This window comes from Jaculus jaculus, chromosome 7 (assembly GCF_020740685.1).
Source record: "Jaculus jaculus isolate mJacJac1 chromosome 7, mJacJac1.mat.Y.cur, whole genome shotgun sequence".
NCBI lineage: Eukaryota > Metazoa > Chordata > Mammalia > Rodentia > Dipodidae > Jaculus > Jaculus jaculus.
The window spans coordinates 141,153,855-141,175,245 of record NC_059108.1 but is presented as its reverse complement, the minus strand read 5'-3'; the positions used below and the strand labels follow the sequence as shown (position 1 = coordinate 141,175,245).

Genomic DNA, 21,391 nt, shown 5'->3' with positions numbered 1-21,391 from the left:
AGGTTTCACACAGTAACCCATTTATATAAGAAGGTGGCAGCTTTTTTTCTCTCTTCACAGCATGCTTGGGCTTTTCTTGCCTCCAGGCACTTAAGAGGATCCAGGAGTAAGGAGCTTTCTTGGAGCCCTCAGACCCAAGGTTCTGGTAACTACCCCATAATTGACCACCTGGAGGCAGCAAAGGGTTTTCTCCTGGAGTTCAAAGGGCCAAGCACAGTCTGACATAGGAAGAACTTTAAGGACAAGATGCGGGCCTGCGGAATCTCTGAGGTCTTCTGCCCACAGTGTGGAAACCTTAGTGTCTAGAAAGGCAGCAACTGTGGGCCTTAGGAATACAAATGTGGGCTCTGAAACCCAATGTACTAGCTGGCTTTGAGTTACTCTAACAAAAAAGATCTAGGACAATGGGTTGGAGAGATGGCTTAGTGGTTAAGGCATTTGCCTGCGAAGCTAAAGGACCCAAGTTCAATTCCCAGGACCCACATAAGCCAGATGCACAAGGGGCCATGCACCTGGAGTTCGTTTGCAGTGGCTAGAGGCCCTGGCATGCCCGTTCTGTCTCTCTTCTCTCCTTCTCTCTCTCTCTCTCTGCTTACAAATAAATAATTTTTTTTTAAAAAAGATCTAGGGCAATTATTTTTTTAAAGGTTCATTTTGGTTCACCATTCTAGAGGTTCTGGTCAAGATGAGCAAGCAGTCTATAGCTTTGAGCCTGTGGCCAGACCAGCCCGTCATAGTTCAGAGTGCAACAAACCTTTATCAATGATCTAAAGACTCCCACTACACACAAAGCCCCACCTCCTCTGGGGACACAAGAGTCTTTGAGAATGAGTCTACATTAAGGCAGGAACTTGCATTTCCGGCAGGTGACTGTCATTCATACTAACTGCTGCGGGGGGTGGGGACAGGGGGGAGGAGGATTCAGCTGTGGACCTTTGGACCTTTGGTCAAGTTCTTTGCTCGTGTTTGGACTTCCAGGAGTTGCATATAGCTCTGTGAAATAAGGAACAAAGAGGATGAGTTGAATGTCAAAGAGCCACGGGGCACGCACAGCAATTATCTTACTCAGGGCGGGTCGACACTCCCCAAGCCCTCCCACTTCTGCATCGCGACTCGCGGGGGGGGCACTATCGCTCCAGCCCTGTGCTCAGGAACTCCTACGTTTAAAGCCAGTGGGGAGGTGGGCGGGCCTAAGAGCAGACGCCATGGGATCCCCGTGCAGTTAACCGAGCGAAACAGGGTGACTTTAACCCTCCTTGTTTCCAACAATAGTTACTTCCAGGTGGGCCAAGTCATGTGGTCATGTCGGCTGACAGATGGGGAAACTGAGTCCTACAGATGGAAGGAATCCGAAGTCCCAGAACGAGACAAGCACTGGTCCGGGTCTAGAACCTGGGTCTTTCAGGCCGGAGTTCCTGCATCTAAAAGCTGAGGAGCCCCGCAAGGTGTAGGAACTTCCCCATCGCATCAATCCCTTCCGAGCCAGGAATCTCCCTGGAGTTTGCTGTGCTCCGGTGTGACCCGTCGTGAACTTCGCAGCGTCCCGAGACTGGTGAGCAGGGAGCGAAAGCCCAGCGCATCCTTGGAGATAACTTTGGGATGCAGGAGGCTGAGGACCGGGCGGGAATGCGCTGGCCCTTTAAGGGGGGGACGGGGCGCATGCGCGGCGCGGGCCGGAGTCTCGCCGGGTGGGCGGCGGGCTGGGGTCCCGGCCGGCAGCCGCGGGTCCCAGGGGCGGCACGGGGGGAGGACGGCGAGGGAGAGCGGCGACCCGGGCTTCGCTGAGCCCCGGAGCCTGCGGTCTTGTCCCTGGGCTCCGCGTCCTCAGGCTGCACCCCGGGGACCGACGCATCCACGCCGGCCCGGGGCTTTGTCACCGGGCCGAGGCTGCGCGAGCGAGCCTGCGGGCTGCGGGTCCCCGCCCCGCGGTCCTCCTCCCTCCACCCTTGAGCTGGGCCGCGGGAGCCCCGAGCAGACAGCCACGGAGCATCACCCTTCGTCCACCCCGGCGGGACCTCCGCCCATGCTGCAGCCGAGCCCGGCCAGAGACCCTGCGGCCGGAGCCCGCCGCTCGGTGATCTCCGCCCGGCCCGCTGAGCCGGGGACTGCGGGGGGAGACCCGCGCCCCGAGATGGCTCGGTTGGCGCCCCGCCGCGCCCGGTGCCCGCCGTCCGCTCCCTGAGAGCTCCCTACCCCGCAGGGCCTGGGCGCCCCGAGCCTTCGCCTCCCTCCCCGCCGCTGCCCACCCGCGCCCACCGAGGACCACCGGGGACCGGGGTGGGGGTGCTCAGACGAAGCCCCCGCCCCAGCGTGTGAGCGTCGGTCGTGGAATGCGCGCCCCCCGCCCGCCCGCCCCGCCAGCTTCGAGTCTCGCCTCCCGGACGCCTCCCTCCGGCGCCGCCCACCCGCTCCCGGCGTCCTGACTCCAGGCCCGGGGTCGCCGGAGTCCCACAGTCCCCGGACACGATCGCGAGTGAGCACGCCAGGCTTTCATCGAGGACTTTGTTCTCTCCAAAACAGACCTGGGACACCCCGCCGGCGTGGGCACCCGTGCCTTGGCCCTCCCCGCGGCTGCAGCACCCAGCTGGCTGGCCTCAGTTTCCCTTCCAGTTTTCTCTTCTCTGCCATCCTAAAATTGCTGCCCGTCATTGTTCTCGCTGCCAAATGGGGGTGCATTGATTGTAGAGGCTGCCAAATTGGGGGGGGTGTTCTCGCGATCCCATCTTCTAAGCAAAACAAGGCCTCTAAGGCTGACCACCTCTTCCCTTTAAAAAAAAAAAAAAAACTAGCCCCTGACTCCCACTTAAGGGTGATGCTCTGATTTATTTCTTACCAAGTAGTATTTTATTGTGCAGGAGCCACGCCCTGATTTCTTAAAGGCGCCGGGCACTGTTTGGCCATGTGTTATCTCTACAGCTGGTGTGTGGGAGACCTCCTGTGAGCCACTGATTTTTTTTTTCCCGCCTCCTGATACATCCTTTCACCCCTCCCCCCGCCGAGGATTTAGGGATGCCAGCGGGAAAGAAGGTGGCAGCCAGTGGCAGCAGCGGCGGTGGCGCGTCCCCTGCTACCGCCCACTCCGGAGTCAAGCACATAGAGACCAGCGGTGAAGGGGCCTCGGCCCAGAGAGACGATGAACCCGAAGAGGAAGGGGAAGAGGACCTACGAGATGGAGGTGTCCCTTTCTTCATCAACCGGGGCGGCCTGCCTGTAAACGTGCCCACCTGGGAAAGGATGTGGAAGCACGTGGCTAAGATCCACCCCGATGGAGAAAAGGTGGCGCAACGGATTCGTGGGGCCACGGACCTGCCCAAGGTGAGAAGTGAAGTGAGGTGAGGCGGGGCCGGGGGGGGGGGGGGGACCACGACGCAGAATGAGCTAGGGTGTTGTGACCTTGGAGATAAGAGAGCAAAGCCAATGGATGAGGTAGGCAACCTTATTGGTATGGTAAGCGTTTTAAAAATACAGATGTCATACCTGCCCAGAACTTTCTCTGCACTGCTCCTGGGTTCATTTGAGGAGGGACATTCAGTGCTGTCTCCAGGAGCCCCCCCACCCCACCCCATAGCTTTCCGAAACATTGCTGTGGCCTGACATCTCTCGAGTTGATACTTGCTAAGGCAGAAAACGATGAGCATGAATGCTCGGGTAGATCACTGGACTTTGCATGGTGAGAAAATATATTTTGATGTTTTTAATCTCATAGTTCGCCCAGTAACCTTCTCAAGGAAGTGCAATTTGAGTCCCCTTTTAAGATGAAAAGGCTCAGAGCTCAATATGGGAAATCAAGGTCCCATAAGGGAGGACATGGCAGTGCTTGGGACTCAGAGCCAGGTCTTTGAACTCCAGATCATGGGCTTTATTGGCCCCCAGAGTCAGTGAAATTAGAGGTCCACTGGGGCAAAGGAAAGCTAGTACTTTTCTGAGTTGGCTGCAACTAACTACATTATGACAAAGACCCTTCCCCGGTGTCACCAAGGAAGGCAGAGGCTGTCTCATTCATCCTTGTCTCCTGGGCGCCTGGCACCGATGGGAGCTCATGCATGTTTGCTGAATGAAAGGAGGTTTGAGCCTGGGCTGCACAGTGCTGTGTGGAAATGCGAGCCTGTGTGTGTGTTTGCGGTGTTTACTGTTAAGTCTAAGTACTGCCCTTCCCCCCCCCATACAGAGCCCTTGAGCCAGAAGTCAGAGTCCTGTGCTTAGTCCTGAAGGGAGGGGACAGGGAGAACGGAGCTGGTGTGACTTAGACATGGAGACAAGCGATCTTTTATTTTCTCCAAGTTATTGGTAGAGCCGTCAGAAAATGGGCAAAAAGAGTCTGAGGTTGAAGGTTTAGTTACTGCCTAATATTTCCAGAGGGAGTAAGTATAGATAAATTTTGAGTAGCTACATCATTATTCTCTCATTTATTTAGCTAAACTAAGGTTGGACAGTTTCTACTATCTCTTTCTTTTCTTTCCTTTTCTTTTCTTTTCTTTTCTTTTCTTTTCTTTTCTTTTCTTTTCTTTTCCTTTCTTTTCTTTTCTTTTCTTTTCTTTTTCAAGGTAGGGTCTTGCTGTAGCCCAGGCAGACCTGGAATTCCCTATGTAGTCTCAGGCTGGCCTCAAACTCATGGTGATCCTCCTACCTCTGCCTCCCAAGTGCTGGAATTAAAGGCGTACACTACCACACCCAGCAATTTCTTAGTATCTTATCCTTAAATGAGCACCATAGAAAACATTCTAAAACATGAGTTTTGGAATCTAGCTCTGATTTTTTTTTTTAAGATAAATTCCTAGAAGAGAAAGCATTGCATCAAGAGATATGGACAAAAAGGGGGGGGGGCATAGTTTTGGAACGCCTGCCTGTCTCTCTGACCTTAGGCAAGTCTCTTCAACCTATTTGAGTCTCAGTTTTCTCATCTGTAAAATGGGTTAGTGATGGGGAGGGGGAAGCACTTGACAATCGACATAGCAAAACTGCAAACCAATATTCTTGTGATGTACGTTACCTTTTCTCCCCTCCCTCCCGAGGAAAAGAGAGATGCCACCCAGAGCAATTGTGCATTTGGCTCCCCAGCCATCTTGTTTCTGTCTGGACTGGGCTGTGGGAGAATGGGGTTAGTTCCTACAGAACTGTCACCATTCCTAGTTAAAATTCCAAAGTTAAAATTAGGAGATTTCTCACAGAACGATTCTGAATTTTGGCATCTTCACAAAAGAGAGAGAGATAGAGATGTGGTGGGCTGGAGAGATGACTTAGCAATTAAGGAGCTTGCTACAAAGCCAAATGACCCAGGTTTGATTCCTCAGGACCTATACAAGCCAGATGCACATGGTGTTGCATGCGTCTGGAGTTTGTTTGCAGTGGCTGGAAGCCATAGAGCACCTCTTCTCTCCTCCTTCTCTCTCTCTCTCCCCCTCCCTCCCTCTCCCTCTCCCTGTTCCTCTTTCTCTCTTTCAAGTAAATAAATAAATATATTAATAAAAAGAAAGGTGGAAACAGAGACTATATAGTCTCGTGTGGCAGCCAGCAGTGGAGGGTGAGTGTGGCACTCCCTCCCCCCAGTATACCTTAGCATAGCATCCTCACCCCAGCTGCCTTCCCGGTTTCTTACCTGCTGGGTCCCTTCAGGAGCCTGAACCCTACAGCTTCAGGGCATTGTGGGGGAAAGTAGAACTCTAGAAGAGAACCCACATGGTCTAGTTCTTGCTGTCTCTTAACCACTTATGAGAGGAGTATGTGCAACCTCCTCGTCCCTCAGTTTCCCCAGGTGTCAGATGGACACACTGACAATGCTCACTTCAGAGAGATGTTAAGAATTAATGATATATAGGATCTAAACTCTGTGATTGAGCAAGTTCAGCCCCCGGAACTTGGTGTCAGGGCCAGCCTCTTCCTGAGACAGCCCCTAGCCCTAACCAACCAGCGGGCCCTCCGGTTCACCTGAGCCGGAAGACAGCCCAGCACTATAAGGTCATAAATAACTTTGCAAGGGGAGGGCAACTCTCTGACCACTTGGGAACTTCCAACTGTGGATGAGCTTTTCCCCTTGGCTGGGCCTGGGCTGGGTCAACCTGGGCCTAAGCCCAGGCCCAGCAGAGAGGACCCGCAGCCCTTATTCTCCACAGGGGTTCTTCACCCCCTCCAGCCCCCCACATGGCAGCAGCTCCTTGAACTTTCTGTTCTCTTCTTTTCCTGTGTTTCCCCCCCCCCCCTCCGGGCCCTCCACATGGGATCTCTACCCACGTGGGAGCCTTTCCTTGGCTCTGTACTTCCCTCAATAAATATAATTTAATTTTAAAAATTAGTGGTATAAAGCATGTGACATCTCGTTAGGTGGGCATACAATCAGTGCCCAGCACTGCTGCACCAAGTGGGCACAAAGCACTTTGGGGAAAGAGTGTCTGCAAGCATGACGCTGACTTGGCCAAGGGTGAGTTTCTCAACGGGCCCAGAAGCCAGCAGCAGTCCATGCACCTCTGCGAGAATGTCTCATTAGCTCAGGCTGCCAAGTCCTCTAAAGCCTCGCGACCGTTCTCCAAGCGTAAGTGCTGAAGCTCTAGCCGTGGCCGCCAGACGCCCGTAGATGAACGCCGACATCCCTGAGAGGGTTAGACTGCTGCTTGCCGGCCCCACTGCCTGACGTCTTTCAGGCTCAACAGTAGCAATTGGTCTGTAGTCTCAGGCTGGCCTTGAACTCACCAGGATCCTCCTACCTCTGCCTCCAGAGGGCTGGGATTAAAGGTGTGTGCCAGCATGCCCGGCCCTGGGTCTTTTTTTTGTTTTGTTTTGTTTGTTTTGACTCACAGAACAACTGGCACCTGGGCCCTTCGTCTGCATGACAGTTGCCCACTATGCTCTCATGGGTACTGTCTGGCCCTGCCTTGACAGGCCTGGATCTGCTTGCGCTGGGCAAATGATTCTTGGACTGTGGCTCCCTCCCTCCCTGTGGGGGCTCATGGGTGGGTGCACTTATACCGCTCCAGTCACTTTTTTTTGTTTTTTATTTATTTATTTACTTGAGAGTGACAGACAGAGAGAGAAAGAGACGGAGAGAGAGGAGAGTGGGCGCGCCAGGGCCTCCAGCCACTGCAAACGAACTCCAGACACGTGCGCCCCCCTGTGCATCTGGCTAACGTGGGTCCTGGGGAATCGAGCCTTGAACCGGGGTCCTTAGGCTTCACAGGCAAGTGCTTAACCGCTAAGCCATCTCTCCAGCCCCACCCCCCCCCCATCATTGAACCGCACTCAGTGATGAGGAGTAACCCTGTCACACTGGGAGTGTCACTGTGGTCTGGTGATTCAAGTGCCTGTGCAATGCTGTTTATAAAAGCACAGCTAAGTCCTTCCTGTCATACCTCTCCCACCTCCCCACCCCCATGTCTTGACCCAGGGAGGGCTGCAGAACTCTCCCATTTGGCAGACTGGGAGGAGGTATCGTGATTGTCTCCTGCTAGTGGCTGTAAATGATGGTGCCTGGAGAAGGGAATGTGAAAGCGGACACGGCTTCCCCAGGCTGAGCTGTCTGCTGCTAGGGACTGCCCAGATAGAAAAGAGAGGACAGGCACGGGGAGGGGAGATAGGAAGAGTCAGGCTGCCCTATCCCAACCAGAGGCCCTTCCCTCCTGCATCTCCGCCCTATGGAGGTATCTGCCAGCCCCCATATCAGCAGCACCCCAGATGCACATGCACTGTGATGACGGACATGTCACTCCCCTTTCTGTCGCAGCCGCTCTGTGAGCTCAGCATCTCCACCCCTGGAGAATCTGCCGAAGAAAGGATGGAAGGAGTGGGGTCCTTCCTCCTCCATGCAGCCCCACCCCAAGGGTACCCAGGGCTTCTGATGTCCCTTCTTTCACTCATACCCCTATACTTGTAGCTAGGTGAGCATGGAGAGCTCTGTGTGGCCCTGGAGGGTCAGCTGAGCCCGGAGAGGGTGGGGTCTTCCTGTGAGGACCCCAAGACCACTTCACAGCTGAACTGCTTAGGTGTGGAAGGGCGGTGTTAAGGGAGACCCACCCAAAGTGGCCAGATGTCCAGCCAGTAGAGCCACAGCAAGACGTACCCATCAGATAGCCCCTTGGCCTGTTGCCACTGGCATACTCCTTACAAAGTCCGCTTGGTGCTTTGGAGGCCTGGCACACCTGCCACGCCACTTAGGTGAACTGACACCTCTTGAGATGATGTTCATCTCTCCAGGTCCCAGCCCAGGCCACCACCCTGGGAGAAAGAGACAAAAAAAAAAAAAAATTTTACTCTGGTACTTGAACCCAACTGTATTAGTCTGTTTTCCATTACTGAAATGAAATACCTGAGGCTGGTTTATTTAGTTCACAGCTTTGGAGGCTAAAAGTTCAAGGTTAGGGACCCCATTGGTTCAGCCTCCTGTAAGGACTTCAGAGCTATAGATGGCATCATGATAGGCGTGCAGGGGAGAGAGGGCTATCACACTGCAAACCAGAAGCTAGAACAAGGAGGTGGAGCTGGGAGTGCTCCTTTTAATTATTGATTTGTTAGGAGAAAAAGAGAGAATGGGTATACCATTCTCTTGCCCCTACAAACAAACTAGATGCCTATACCACTTTGTATATCTGACTTTATGTGGGTAGTGGGGAATCAAACCCAGGCTGTTAGGTTTTAAAGAAAACCATTTATTTGTTAGGTTTTTATCACATTGTGTCATTAAAAGGGGCCTTATGACTTCAGTTACACCATTTCTTTTTTTTTTTATTTGAGAGCGACAGACACAGAGAGAAAGACAGATAGAGGGAGAGAGAGAGAGAATGGGAGTGCCAGGGCTTCCAGCCTCTGCAAACGAACTCCAGACGCGTGCGCCCCCTTGTGCATCTGGCTAACGTGGGACCTGGGGAACCGAGCCTCGAACCGGGGTCCTTAGGCTTCACAGGCAAGCGCTTAACCGCTAAGCCATCTCTCCAGCCCATAGGCTGTTAGGTTTTAAAGCAAGCACCTTAACTGCAGAGCCACCTCTCCAGGCCCTGGGTTTGCTTCTTGTATGACAGCCCTGAGAATGATCTTGGGGGTCCCATAGGAAGTACTGTAATCCTTTCCAAGTCACACCTCCAATATATTAATGACCTCACATTAGGCCCCTCCTCAGTAGCACTATACTGCGGGACAAATCAACAACTTTAGAGAGACAAACCATATCCAAACCAGAGTGAAGCCCAGACCCAAACAAACTTAACCTCAATACTGACATTCCTGATAAACGTTAATGGCTATCTTAAAACAGTCAGTGAGTTGGCCTGTGCTTTTCTCAGATGATTAAAGCATGACGTTGGACCGTCAACATACGCTCCACATTAGAAGTGTGGTCATGCTGAGGTGTGGGGAGTAGAAGGAGGGCCAGGCTGGATGGAGAACCCAGGAAAAATGAGAGAAGGGTGGGGGCTAATCGTTGCTGGTGCTGCAAACTCAAGGATGAGCCTCACCGTGTCACTATGTGACCGGAGTGTTTTGTTTTGCTTTTGCACTCCCAGATTCCTATACCAAGCGTGCCTACTTTCCAGCCCACGACGCCCGTCCCGGAGCGCCTGGAAGCCGTGCAGCGCTACATCAGGGAGCTGCAGTATCCTCTTAGGGGCCACCGCTGTGGGCCCCATTTGGCTGGTGGGTCACAAAGACCAAGCAGAGCCTGTTTCAGACCAGGTTGGGGAGGGGTCAGCAGAGTGGCTCCCTCCCAAGTTCCAGAGGCACCATTCACAGGCGTCTTTGCTCTTTGGAGGAGTGCGGCTTGTGTCTGTGTGCTGGAGCGCTCCCGCGTGCGTCCCGTGTGCGCATGAGTGCGGAGGGTGGGGGCTGTCAGCCCCAGGAGAGGGAGGGAGGAAGCTCCTTTGGGGCTGTTGAAAAACTGACTTTGAGGAAATGATGGAGGAGAAGGATCATATGATCCATGGAGTAACTTCCACATCTTGGAATTTCCTCCTGGTTCTTGGTTTGTTTTTTGTTTTTTTTCTGTTGTTTGTTTTTTTTGGTTTTCCCCTAGCAGGAGGCCAGTTGCCCTGATTCCTTTTGTCCCTGCTCTGGACCCCTCCAGCCTCTGGCCAAGAGCCACGTGTCCTTGGTCTTCTCCCCAGGTCCCTTTGGCTGCAATGACGTTTGAAGTAGGAGGAGGCAGCCTGGGTCCTAGCAGGGAACTGCCAGGCCGATGGCTGGAAAGAGGGCCCGGGCGCCCTCGGCCACTGGAGACATCACTGTGGAGCAGGAGGGTGGTGGGCTGGAGGCGGCTCCCCGGCCTTCTCAGCGGTTTGCAAACTTCAGGCCGCTTCCCCAGCTCTTCCTGGGCTGGCTGCCTGCTCAGTCTCCGGTCTTAGGATGAGAGGCCAGGGGAGAACAGAGGTGAATGCCAAAGAGGGCGGGGGGAGGGGCACGGCTGTGAGGAGAAAGAGAGCCCCCCACGATGCGTCCTGCTTCCCCCTTCCACAGAGCAGGTCCTCTGAGGTCCTCTGCAGCACACTCCGTGGGGTCCTTACCCAGCCTGCGCATCCCATTGTCTGGAGCAGCAGGGGTACCCCGCATTCCATTCCTAGCCAGGAAACCCTTAACCAGCACCCACAGGTACAATCATACAGGGACACAGTTCTTTGAAATTAAGAAGAGCAGACCTCTGACAGGGTGAGTACCAGGCTTGTCTGCCTGCCTTGGGCCCCCAGCCTGGGCTGATCCCCGGGGAAGTCTCTGTGGTTGGCCTCTGAGGGGAAGCTTGGTGGGCAGGCTGGGACTTTCCAGAGGGAAGCCAGCTATGGGATGGGGGCTGGGTGCCGTCCTGGGGCCCCAAGGATGTCCTAATAAAAGAAATCCCACGGACATACACAGGGCTGATGAAAGGAAACCCCAACTGAACTACAGAGGGTAGCAGGCAGTGCCTACCACCCGCCCCCACTACAACCCAGCTTGCCTTGGTGATGCTAGAGGCTTGTCCCAGGTTAAATGGCTGACTTTTTTTTTTTTTCAGTGAGAGGTAGGCAAAAGTGTGGTCTGTATCACAGGGTCACCCCATTTGCCCTTCTGGACTTTAGCAGTCATGTAGCAGAAGGTCTTATATATGAGCAACAGGGACCTCACCATACACACACACACACACACACACACACACAAATTCCTTCTCGCCCCTTCCCACCCAGCCTGCAGACCACTGGCTGATTACTTGCTCTAGACTGTCCACCAGGGAAGCCTTGAGGGCTGAGGCCAGTGAGAAGGGAATGCTACGTTGAGTCTGGGGTCTCAGCCCCAAAATGGCCATAGGTTTAAAACCCTGGGGCTTTCAAAATTAACCCAGAGTTTACCATGCTCCACACATAATGCACGTCTGTGTCATTATAAAGTGCCTTAAGTGGTTCATTTACTTAACTGCCCTCTCTGGGAGTCCCTGGGTAGAATTCACCCTCCCCAATCCCATGCTTTGCTCTAGACCTACCTGGGCTGCGTGCTGAGGGTCCCCACTCCAGCCTCCCGTGGGATGGAAGAGTGCAGACAGCCTCCTGGACAAAGCCAGTGACCAGACTGAGACCCCAGGCCTGGAAAGCAAGCTGTCTTGAATTTCCAAGTTCAGGGGCAGGTAGAGCTGCAGGGGAGCAGAAAATTAGCAAGCTCTTGGAGAAGCTGTGGTTTGATCAGGAGTGTCCACTGTGCTTGAAAAGGAAAAGATCAATGCCAAGGTTCCCCGCACCCCGTGTCCTCGCTGCCCTCAGAGAGGTCCTAACACCATGGGCCAAAGCTCCCCTCCCCCAGCGGTCATAGAGCAGGAGCCAGGCCTGGGAGGAGGAAGTGAGAGGAGCAAAGGACAGAGACCCACAGGCCTCCTTCCTGATTGCCAGTGTCTCCCTCCCAACCCCCCAGGCTGGGGCAGGAGAGAAGGGAGGAGCGAGGAAGATAGCCTGGGGACCCAGCTCTGTCCTAATCTGTCTGGCCCACCACCAGAAGCAGCCCAGAAGGGGCTGGGGGCAATGTCCTCACCACTCCACCTCCCTTGCCCACAGGCTGATGGACCTGGCCAAGGAAATGACCAAAGAGGCTCTGCCAATCAAATGCCTGGAAGCTGTGATCCTGGGAATGTATCCTCTTATGGGCCTGGGAGGGGCCCCTTCTGCCTGCTGTGGAGTAGGAGGTCTGGTTTGGGTCCAGGGCTCTCCCCTACACCCCTATGCTTGGACCCCTCGGTGAAGGAGTCTCTGAAAGTGGGGGATCCTCCCAAGGGTGGACACATCCCCAAGGTGGATTCTGAGTCTTTGTACCTATGCGTGTTCGCTTGTTACAATTTCCCGGGCATGCTGGGCAGCTTGTCCTTGAGTCCCATGGACACAGTGACCGTGTTTTCTGAACCAAAGACTGATGTGGGCACAGTGCTGTACGCAGCCGGTTGTGCCATTGCTAAGAACCAAGCAGCCTAGGAGAACTCGTGAGAAAGAAACCCCAGTGTTGGCATGTCTATGGAGATGACAGAGGGCATCTTGGAAGCAGCGATGCCTAAGGTACATGCACAGGATTTCTCAGCCAGGACCCAAGCGTGAGGGGTAATCCCGCTGGGTCAGCTACATGCCTAGAATGGGCAGGGAGCAGGATAGTCTTTGTCCCTGTCAGGAAGCCCACATTCTGGGGGGAGACAGACTAGGCAAGCGAACAAAGAAGACAGTGAAATGCAGATTGTGCTAAATACCCTTGGACATCAACAGCCAGAAGTCCTGCTTCAGAAGGAAGGCCAGGGTTGGTGGAGAGTGGCTCAATTATTAAAGTGTTTGTCACGCAAGCATGAGGACCTCAGTTCGGTCCCTAGACCCCATGTTGAAATTTTTTTTTTAAGCTAGGCATGTGCCTAAAATGCCCTCCTGGGGCTTACTGGTCAACCAGTCTAGCCTAATTAGTTCCAGGCCAATGAGAGAGGCCATGTCTCAACAAAGGTGGATGGCACCTGAGGAACAACACCTGAGGTTGTCCCCCCTGCCTCCTGAGGCGCATGTAAATAAATGTACTAGTAAATAAAAGTATTTTTAAACATAGCCTTTAAATATATATATATTTAGGGGCTGGAGAGATACTTAGCAGTTAAGCGCTTGCCTGTGAAGCCTAAGGACCCCGATTGGAGGCTCGTTTCCCCAGGACCCACATAAGCCAGATGCACAGGTGGCCCATGCATCTGGAGTTTGTTTGCAGTGGCTGGAGGCCCTGGTTCGCCCATTCTCTCTCTCTCTCTCTCTCTCTCTCTCTGTTGTTCTCAAATAAATAAATAAAAATAAATAAACAAATATATATTTGCAAGCAAAGACAGAAAGGGTACACTAGGGCCTCTTACCACTACAAACAAACTTGACTCACGTGCCAATGTGGGCATCTGGCTTTATGTGAATACTGGGAAATCTAGCCTGGTAGGGCAAGCTTTGCAAGCAAGTGCCTTTAACCTCTGAGCTGTCTCCCAAGCCCAAATATCCTTTTTAAAAAGGGAAATGTGCAACCAGGTATGGTAGCATATTCCTTTAATCCCAGCACTTGGGAGGCAGAGGAAGGAGGATCACCATGGGTTTGAGGCCACCCTGAGACTACATAGTGAATTCCAGGTCAGCCTGGACCAGCGTGAGACCCTACCTCAAAAAAAAAAAAAAAAATGGGGGGAATGAGAGAGGACGTAGCTGAGAGGATCTGTGGCAGAGGAGATAGGCATAGAAGAGACTGACAGGAGGGACAAGGTAGGGATGGCCCACTGGTCCCTCATCCCAGCTTCAGCCACAGGGTTCTGAGAAACTGGGCGGTCTAGACCGAGGCTGTTAGCTAGAAATGTGCTTGGCATCAGAGCAGCGGCCGCTGGTCACCGAGGGCCTTGTTCCGCCAAGGCCTGCTGTATCAGACACGTGCCAAACACCAGGCTGAAAGCTAGAACAGGATTTGGAGATGAGAAGCCGGGGTCTGCCTTCAGAAGCTGGTGTTCTAGGAGACCCCCTCCCCTCCCTTCCAGTACATGTGTGTCCCTTGGGTGGTCCTGGCCTGGTTTCTCTCCTGGCCCTTTCCTTAGCTTGGTGACTGGCCAGTTACCTCACCAACAGCATGCCCACCCTGGAACGCTTCCCCATCAGCTTCAAGACCTACTTCTCAGGGAACTATTTCCACCACATTGTGCTGGGGGTGAACTTCGGGGGCCGCTATGGAGCCCTGGGCATGAGCCGGCGGGAGGACCTGATGTACAAGCCGCCGGCCTTCCGCACACTCAGTGAGCTCGTGCTGGACTACGAAGCCGCCTACGGCCGCTGTTGGCACGTGCTGAAAAAGGTGAAGCTGGGCCAGTTCGTGTCCCACGACCCCCACAGCGTGGAGCAGATCGAGTGGAAGCACTCAGTGCTGGACGTGGAGCGGCTGGGCCGAGAGGACTTCCGCAAGGAGCTCGAGCGCCATGCCCGCGACATGCGGCTCAAGGTCGGGCTCCACGGTGGCTCGTGGGACTACTTCCTTGTGGGGGTCCCCCTCTACCTCCTCCCCTGCTGCCCCATCCAACGGGGATGGCCTGAGGATGAATGTCTACTTAGACCCAGAGCAGGGTGTCACTCAGCAGTCAATGTGGTCCCCTCAGCTGGGCAGACCAAGGACCCCTCTGGAAGGAGAAAGGGGTGAACTGAGTTGTTTACATAGTGAGTGTGGAGGACAGGGGCATGATACTCTGGGCAAGTGCAATGAGGAGGGAAAGGCCGGGTCTATCTGTGGGAATGGGGAAATGGCAGGGCAAGGTTGTGCGAGTGGCCCCCACAATCCCTCCGGCCTGTTCCGGTATCCCATAAAGAAGCAGCGGGGGGTTCCAGGAGGGAAGGGCAGAGCACCTTGGAAGACAACAAACATAGCAGTTGCTTCCCCTCTCCCATCACACATAGAGGTACTGGGGAACTAGGGGATCTGTTGGACCCAGAACAGTAGACTGAGCTCCTGCATTGGCCCTCAGAGCCTCCCACCAGGCGTAATTTGGGGCTCCCTTAGTCCCCTAGACTAGCGTTACCTCTCCTTGGGAATGCCAGAACACTGTCCTGAGTGTTCAGCCCATCATCGAGGCATTAGACTGGATATAGAGCTGGAAGCTATGGTTACGCTGTCTTTAGTGTTGTTGAATCCCAGCATACTAAGCAGACTCTCCATATTACTTCCTCTCCAGCTCCGCACAAGGCACCCCACACTTTGAAAAGCCAAGGTGGGATGGCCATGCTGCGCCAAGGATGATTTCTCATTGTTTTTTCCAAATCAGAGACACAGCTCCCATGGCAGTCTGACATCTGATTAGCTTCAGATAGGTAGTGCCATCACTGGGCCTGACAGGATCCACCCCATGGCTTAGCCACCATCACACCCCCATCTGGAACACTTAACGTGACCTCCGTGAATGGGCCCTTTCTCAAGGGCATTTTCCCATCTTATGGCAGCCCAGTGCGCACCTCTTTGAAGGCGTGCAGGGACTAGTGGCTAGCCCCCTGCTACAGATCCACTGCCCTGGCTGCTTGGGTGCCTGAGATGACCCAGAGACATGACAGAGGTCACCTGGAGCTTTGGGGTGCCCTGTTCAGGGTAGCCTCCAAGGACTCTGGCTCCTGGCAGAGTAGGGTTGGGCCTTGTAGCAGAGTCAGAGTCATGTTTTGTTTTGTTTTGTTGTTGTTGTTGTTTTTCTGAGATAGGGTCTCAGGCTGACCTAGAACTCACTAGGTAGTCTCAGGGTGGCCTTGAACTCATGGTTCATCCTCCTACCTCTGCCTCCCGAGTTCTGGGATTAAAGGCCCGGCTTTCATGTTTTTTTGTTTGTTTTTTCTCCACCCAGATTGGCAAGGGGACAGGCCCTCCCTCTCCTACCAAGGACCGGAAGAAGGATGTTTCCTCCCCGCAGCGGGCCCAGTCCAGCCCCCACCGCAGGAACAGCCGCAGTGAGAGACGGTGAGAGACCACACTCAGAAGGCTTCTTTCCGTTCTTCTCTTCCTGGTTCCTTTTTGTCCCTTCTTTGCTCTGTCCTTTTTTTTTTTTTTTAATATTTTTAACGTTTTATTTATTTATTTGAAAGAGAGAAAGAAGCAGATAGAGAGAATGGATGCGCCAGGGCCTCGAGCCACTGCAAACAAACTCGACTCATGTACCACCTTTTGCATGTGGCTTATGTGGATCCCAAGGAATCGAACCTGGGTCCTTAGGCTTTGCAGGAAGCACCTTAACCAGCCCCTCTAGAAGGCTTTTGTAGGACACAGATTGCCATTGGAGAGATTTATACTTGAAGCTGTTGCCCACCAGCTGTGTCAGGTTAGTTAACTCCAGCAAAGAGCAAGAGGCTGTGTGAGAGCAGAAACCTGGCTAGGGGTTCCAGAAACACTTCCCTGCAGATGCTGCTGCTGCTGGGGAGACCCCTTGAAGCAGGAGGGAAAGCTGCCAGGACAGCTCCCTCCTCCCTCCGTCGTCTTGCCGGTGACCATTCATCCTCTTTCTCCTCCCCTCTGCTTTTCCTCCTGCAGACCCTCCGGAGAGAAGAAACCTTCAGAGCCCAAAGCCATGCCAGACCTCAATGGGTACCAGATCCGGGTGTGAGGCAGATGCCAGCACCCCAGGCCTCCTCTGTTTGTAGAGGCCCAAATCTACCTGAGGGAAAGAATCCCCTTTTCTCTGAGGCGGGGACTTGTGATGCTCCGGGGATGGTGGATGCTGCAGGATATTTGCAGCTCAGCCCCAAGCCATTCCCCCACCCAAGAAGCCAAGTCCCTCCCTAACTTTGGGCCAAGAGGGAGTTAATATTTTATTTGGAGTTCATTAGCTCTACAACTGAAGGAATTTGAAGGAAAGACAAATAGAGGTGCCGGTGGCTGGCAAGGCCAGCTGTCCCTGAGGATTGTGGCGCTGGCCAGGGAGGGCTTACTGGTTCTTGGGGTCACCAGAGATTTGGGAGCATGGGAAATGTCTCAGCCACCCCAGTCTGCGGGGTGGGTGTAGAGGTATTTTCCCAGCTAGGCCTGTCCTGGCAGAATCTTGACCCAGGGGAAAGGAAGCAGGGTAGCACACAGGTCAAAAGCTTGGTGAGGGACACATCTGCCTCAGCACAGGAGGCTGTGGCTCAGGAGAGCCCTGAGGCCCTGTGTCTCCCCACGCAGTGCTAGGTGGGCCAGCATGGGAAGAGTTCCCAGCCCCTAGCAAGTCTGCCGCCTCAGTCCAGCCTTACCTGTTGCAGCAGCGTAAGGGCTCTCAGCAGAGGCCTGGGCTTTGTAGAGGGCCCAGCATAGCCATGGAGTCTGAACACATCCAGAGGCTGTGGCTGCGCACAGGGTGGTGGTGGGGGTACGACTCTCAAGCTTGAGTCTTTCCCCTGGGAGTTCAGGGTTAGGCTCTGCTGCTCTTGCAGAGGGCCTGGGCTTTGTAGAGGGTCCAGCGTAGCCATGGGGAGGGAACAGACCTAGAGGCTGTGTCTGGGCGCAGGGTGGTGGAATTCAGGGTTAGGCTCTGCTGCCCTCTTCTAATAATTTCAGCCCTGGCTGGGGAAATCAAGACCAGGCCGCCATGCCTGTGTCTCGGGCTCGCCTCCCCTGCTTCAGGAGCCCATTTAGGCTTGGAGTGACAGTGGTGGGCCAGGCCACCACGTCTGGCAGTTCCTCAAGGCACTAGCAGAGGAAAACCCAAGCAGTGGGAATCGTCCACCTCCTAGCCACCAGGCATGAGATCCCTGGCACGGAAGTGAGCTGTGGAAAGAGACTGGCAGGGCTGTGGAGACAGACCGAGCCCCAGAACTGCGGGTGTAAGTGAGAAGGGCTGTGGAAGGAGTTGACGATGGGACTGTGTGGGGCAGTAAGTTCTCTCTGCAACAGATAGTGTTTGTCAGGGAGCTAGAGAGGGCATTGGGTGATGGAGTGCAGCGAGAGGTGACCATTAAGGGACTTTACTGAGGCTGCAGAGGTGCAGGGGCCTGCATAAGGGAGCCACAGAACTAGGGTTGTGAATTCAAATGCCTGCAGGAGCCGGGCGTGGTGGCGCACGCCTTTAATCCCAGCACTGGGGAGGCAGAGGTAGGTGGATCGCCTTCAGTTCAAGGCCACCCTGAGACTCCATGTGAATTCCAGGTCAGGTCAGCCTGGACTAAAGTGAGACCCTGCCTTGAAAAAACATTAAAAAAAAAATATTTTAAAAAAAATCAGCAAATGCCTGCGGGACCAGCAGGCGACACACGGAGGGCCACAGGGCTGGGGGACACTAAGAGAGCATGCCAGCATGTCCCATGGAGGGAGCTACTGTCCCCACGGTGTAGGCCCTGTATGGTGGTTACCTGAATTTGTACGTGCATCTGGTATTTAAAGGTTAGCAGTTGGGCTGAGAACGTGGCTCGGTTGGTAGGGGTGCCTGCCTCACATGTACTGAGCTCTGGGGCTGATGCCCAGCACCCCAGAAACTGAGCGTGGTGGTACCTGTAATCACAGCACTCTTCAGGCAGAGGCAGGAGAATCAGAAGTTCAAGGTTATTGGCTGTATAGTAAAAGGGCTACATGAGACCCTGCCCAGAAAAAGAAAAGGTTAGCAATCAGATCAAGGTATTTTAAAGATCCAGTACAGGTGACAGAGTGCCAGTGTGGCAGCTTCTGCTGGACAGGACTTGTCCTGGGGCAGAGACTCCTGCCATGGGTGAAGTGGGAGTGTGAAAGTTCCATTTCCAAGAGCTGGGCTGGGCTAGGGCAGAGGGGGGCTGCTTCTGGAGTTCACCTTCCTCGGCCCCCTGCAGGCAGACAAGACCACAGTCACCAGATGGGGTGCAGAGAAAGAGAAAGGTGCCACCCTCGCCTGCTAGGGGCTGAGTGGTGGTTGGAATCAAAGAAGGAGGAGGAGAGGGAGGAGCAGGGATGCCTTCACTGAGACGCCCCGCGAGGAGGCTAGCAGCTCATTACACCACTGCTCCCCGCCCCGGGGACCCAATGCCAAGCCCAGCGAAGGCCCTCCACGGGCCCATGGGAGGTCAGTGGATCAGTCCTTTGCCTCCCCGCCTTCCTCCTCCAAATTAGAGCCCTGGCCAGAGCAGTGACAGTGGTGTCTCCTGACACAAATTCATCTCAGTGCTCAGAGTAGGGAAGGCAGACCCCATGCCCTCGTGCTTACCTGGGGAGAAACGGCTCACCTTGAGAGGCCCAGAGCTAAACAAGGTCCTTCCTGGGTCTGGTATGGCTGCCTATAGAGAGTGGCTCCATAGGCGTCTGGGGACGGACATGGGAGGTAAACTATGAGGAACTAGGAGCTAGAGGCAGAAGACTGGTACCAGAGCCTTATGAGGTTCTAACCCGTGGCTCTTTCCTGCGAGCCCTGGGGGCAAGGAAGCAGACGGAGCACCAGACCTGCTCTCATGAGCAGCTGGTCCCTGGCTGTAATCCCCTGTCACTCGCCCCTTCTGAGCCGAGGACCTCAGGCCTGTGGAGACCGCCACAGGACACAGCGGTGCTTTTTAATTTATTTGTAACTCTTTCTCACATGTAGCAAGCCCTCCTCCCCGCCTGAGCTGTTTACACAGGCTCTGCTCCTTGGGGCTGGCCTGGCTGTGACGTTTCTGGGGAGGCAGGGGCAGGGACTATGGGGCCTTAGTCACCAACCATGGCATCACTTCATCTCTTACTTCCTGTGAGCGACAGGTACCCGGCAGACAGGATCCAAAATCCCCAACTCAGGCCTGCCTGCCACCTCCTCTGACCTTTCGTTGAGGTGCTGACTTGGGGGGGGGTGGCCTGAAGTGGGGGCTCCCTGTGCTGGGTCAGAACACTAGGAAGCTGGCTTCAGAGAGCCTTTCTCGCTGGCCAACTACCTGCCAGTCCTCTCCCTTCATGGCTTCACATTTCCATGCTGCCCCCACCCCTTCATGCCAGCCTCCCATTCCCAGCGGGCATGGCCGAGTGCGGAAAGCAGCCGTCCTCTGGCTCCGATGCAGTGATGAAGCCTGGGAACTGGACATAAAGGAGCAAAGGACGAGGAAGTTGACCATGGCTGACATCCAGTCCTTTCTGTCATCTCATGTCCCGCCCCTTCCAGCTGGGGCTTCTCGGCTCAGGAAGTGGGACTAATGATGGCTGGCGAGGGGCCCTACGGCCTGTGTGCATGTGTGCCTAGTTTTCTGCCTGGAATGTCTTCGGGCATGTGTATTATAGCCCCACCCTGGCACAGTGCCCCGGCCTTGGAGGATAGGCATGAATAGGTGTGGCCCAACAGGCTGATGGTGCGAAGGGCAGGGGTGCTTTCTGAAGGAGGGTGGGTAGGATGTAGGATTGGCCCTGCCAGGCACCACTGCCTTCCACCAGTTGCCCCAGACAGGCAGGGCCACCACAGTGTTAGCTGCACATCCATCACTAGGACCTTCTTGCCCCATCTTGGTGCTCTGGGGTCTCAAGCTTCTCTTTTTCTGACGAGACATGGGTACTCTTGGCCCTTGGGCCAGTCATGATGGACCACCCGCCCCTGCCCTACGCTTTGTTTGGATGTTGTGTTGTCCTAGATGTTCCTGTGTTCTTACCAGTATTGCCCCTGCCTTTCACTTTGACACTTCATCTCATTCCTGTTCTCATTTTTCCCCTAAAATGAATAAAGTCTCCCCAGACCCACTTGTGTGGCCTGGACAGAACTCATGTGAAGCCTTATCTCCATTACCGTGAAAGCAGGGCCCAGTCGCATGCCCATCAGGAAGAGCCCGAGCAGAGGTGAGTGGCCACCCTGCCATGGCAATGGAGTTTCTTGCTCCCTCAGCTGTCAAGCAGGAGCAACTTGGCTCTTGTTAACCCATTTGAGAGCAGAGCTGTGGCTGTGGGCGAGGCATTTCCCCCTCCCACAGAAGGCCTGGGCTCTGGAGTCAGCTCCTACACATAGCTCCCAACCTCCTCTTCCTGCCTTAGTTTTCCATAGGCCATCAAGACAAAGGAGAAAGATGAGCTTGTTTCAGGAAACCATAGCGACAGGGATCTGAAGACAGTTCTCATCAGTTGCCAATCCATAGTTTTGGGAAGGACCTCTGGGCCCACCATTCTCCCTCTCCACTGTCCTTTGATTATGGATCTCTTCCTCCAAGACAAGCGCAAACACGTGAAACCAGGCTGCCACAGGAAGTGTCTCAAGAGCCCAGAGCAGTCGTCAGCCTGGACCTTTCCTCCCTGTGTGTCTCTTTTCATCCAGCTTTAGAGCAAAATCTAGACTTGCATGAGAGATGACAATCCAGCCAGTCCCGCCACATCCTAACTGAAAGAACAGGTTAGCACAGCAAGCCCGCCCCATCTGCAGCGGTGCAGGGACCAGGCTGGGAGGCAGCATGCAGCAGGGGAGGACCTTCGACTAGACAGTTAGGAGCAGTTTTACTGCCAACTGAAAGGCTACCCCAAAAGGGCCTTTCCACAAGAATCTGCTATTTACACAAGCCCAGCCACGATGATGCAAAGCAAAGAG

At 54.3% G+C, this 21,391-nt stretch overlaps 1 protein-coding gene and 1 long non-coding RNA gene across 3 annotated transcripts; one reads left to right on the top strand and one right to left on the bottom strand.

Moving 5' to 3' along the window:
• Positions 1-1,169: 1,169 nt before the first annotated feature.
• Positions 1,170-20,583, top strand: Vash1 (vasohibin 1). 2 transcript variants are annotated; one of them, XM_004649390.3, is made up of 8 exons: positions 1,170-1,552; positions 3,008-3,315; positions 9,483-9,571; positions 10,561-10,617; positions 11,982-12,056; positions 14,022-14,403; positions 15,782-15,894; positions 16,462-20,583. In XM_004649390.3, exons 2-8 carry the CDS (start codon positions 3,010-3,012, stop codon positions 16,532-16,534), a joined length of 1,095 nt encoding a protein of 364 aa, XP_004649447.2. In that variant the 5' UTR covers positions 1,170-1,552; positions 3,008-3,009; the 3' UTR covers positions 16,535-20,583. The 2 variants fall into 2 exon arrangements, with proteins under 2 accessions (XP_004649447.2, XP_045009941.1); XM_045154006.1 differs by lacking the exon at positions 1,170-1,552 and adding an exon at positions 2,327-2,473.
• LOC123462084 lies at positions 7,123-11,713 on the bottom strand. Its single transcript, XR_006638104.1, has 3 exons — positions 11,420-11,713; positions 8,048-8,202; positions 7,123-7,748 (listed from the first exon to the last, which is right to left on the bottom strand). It is a non-coding gene; the product is annotated as an uncharacterized LOC123462084 (long non-coding RNA).
• Positions 20,584-21,391: the final 808 nt, after the last annotated feature.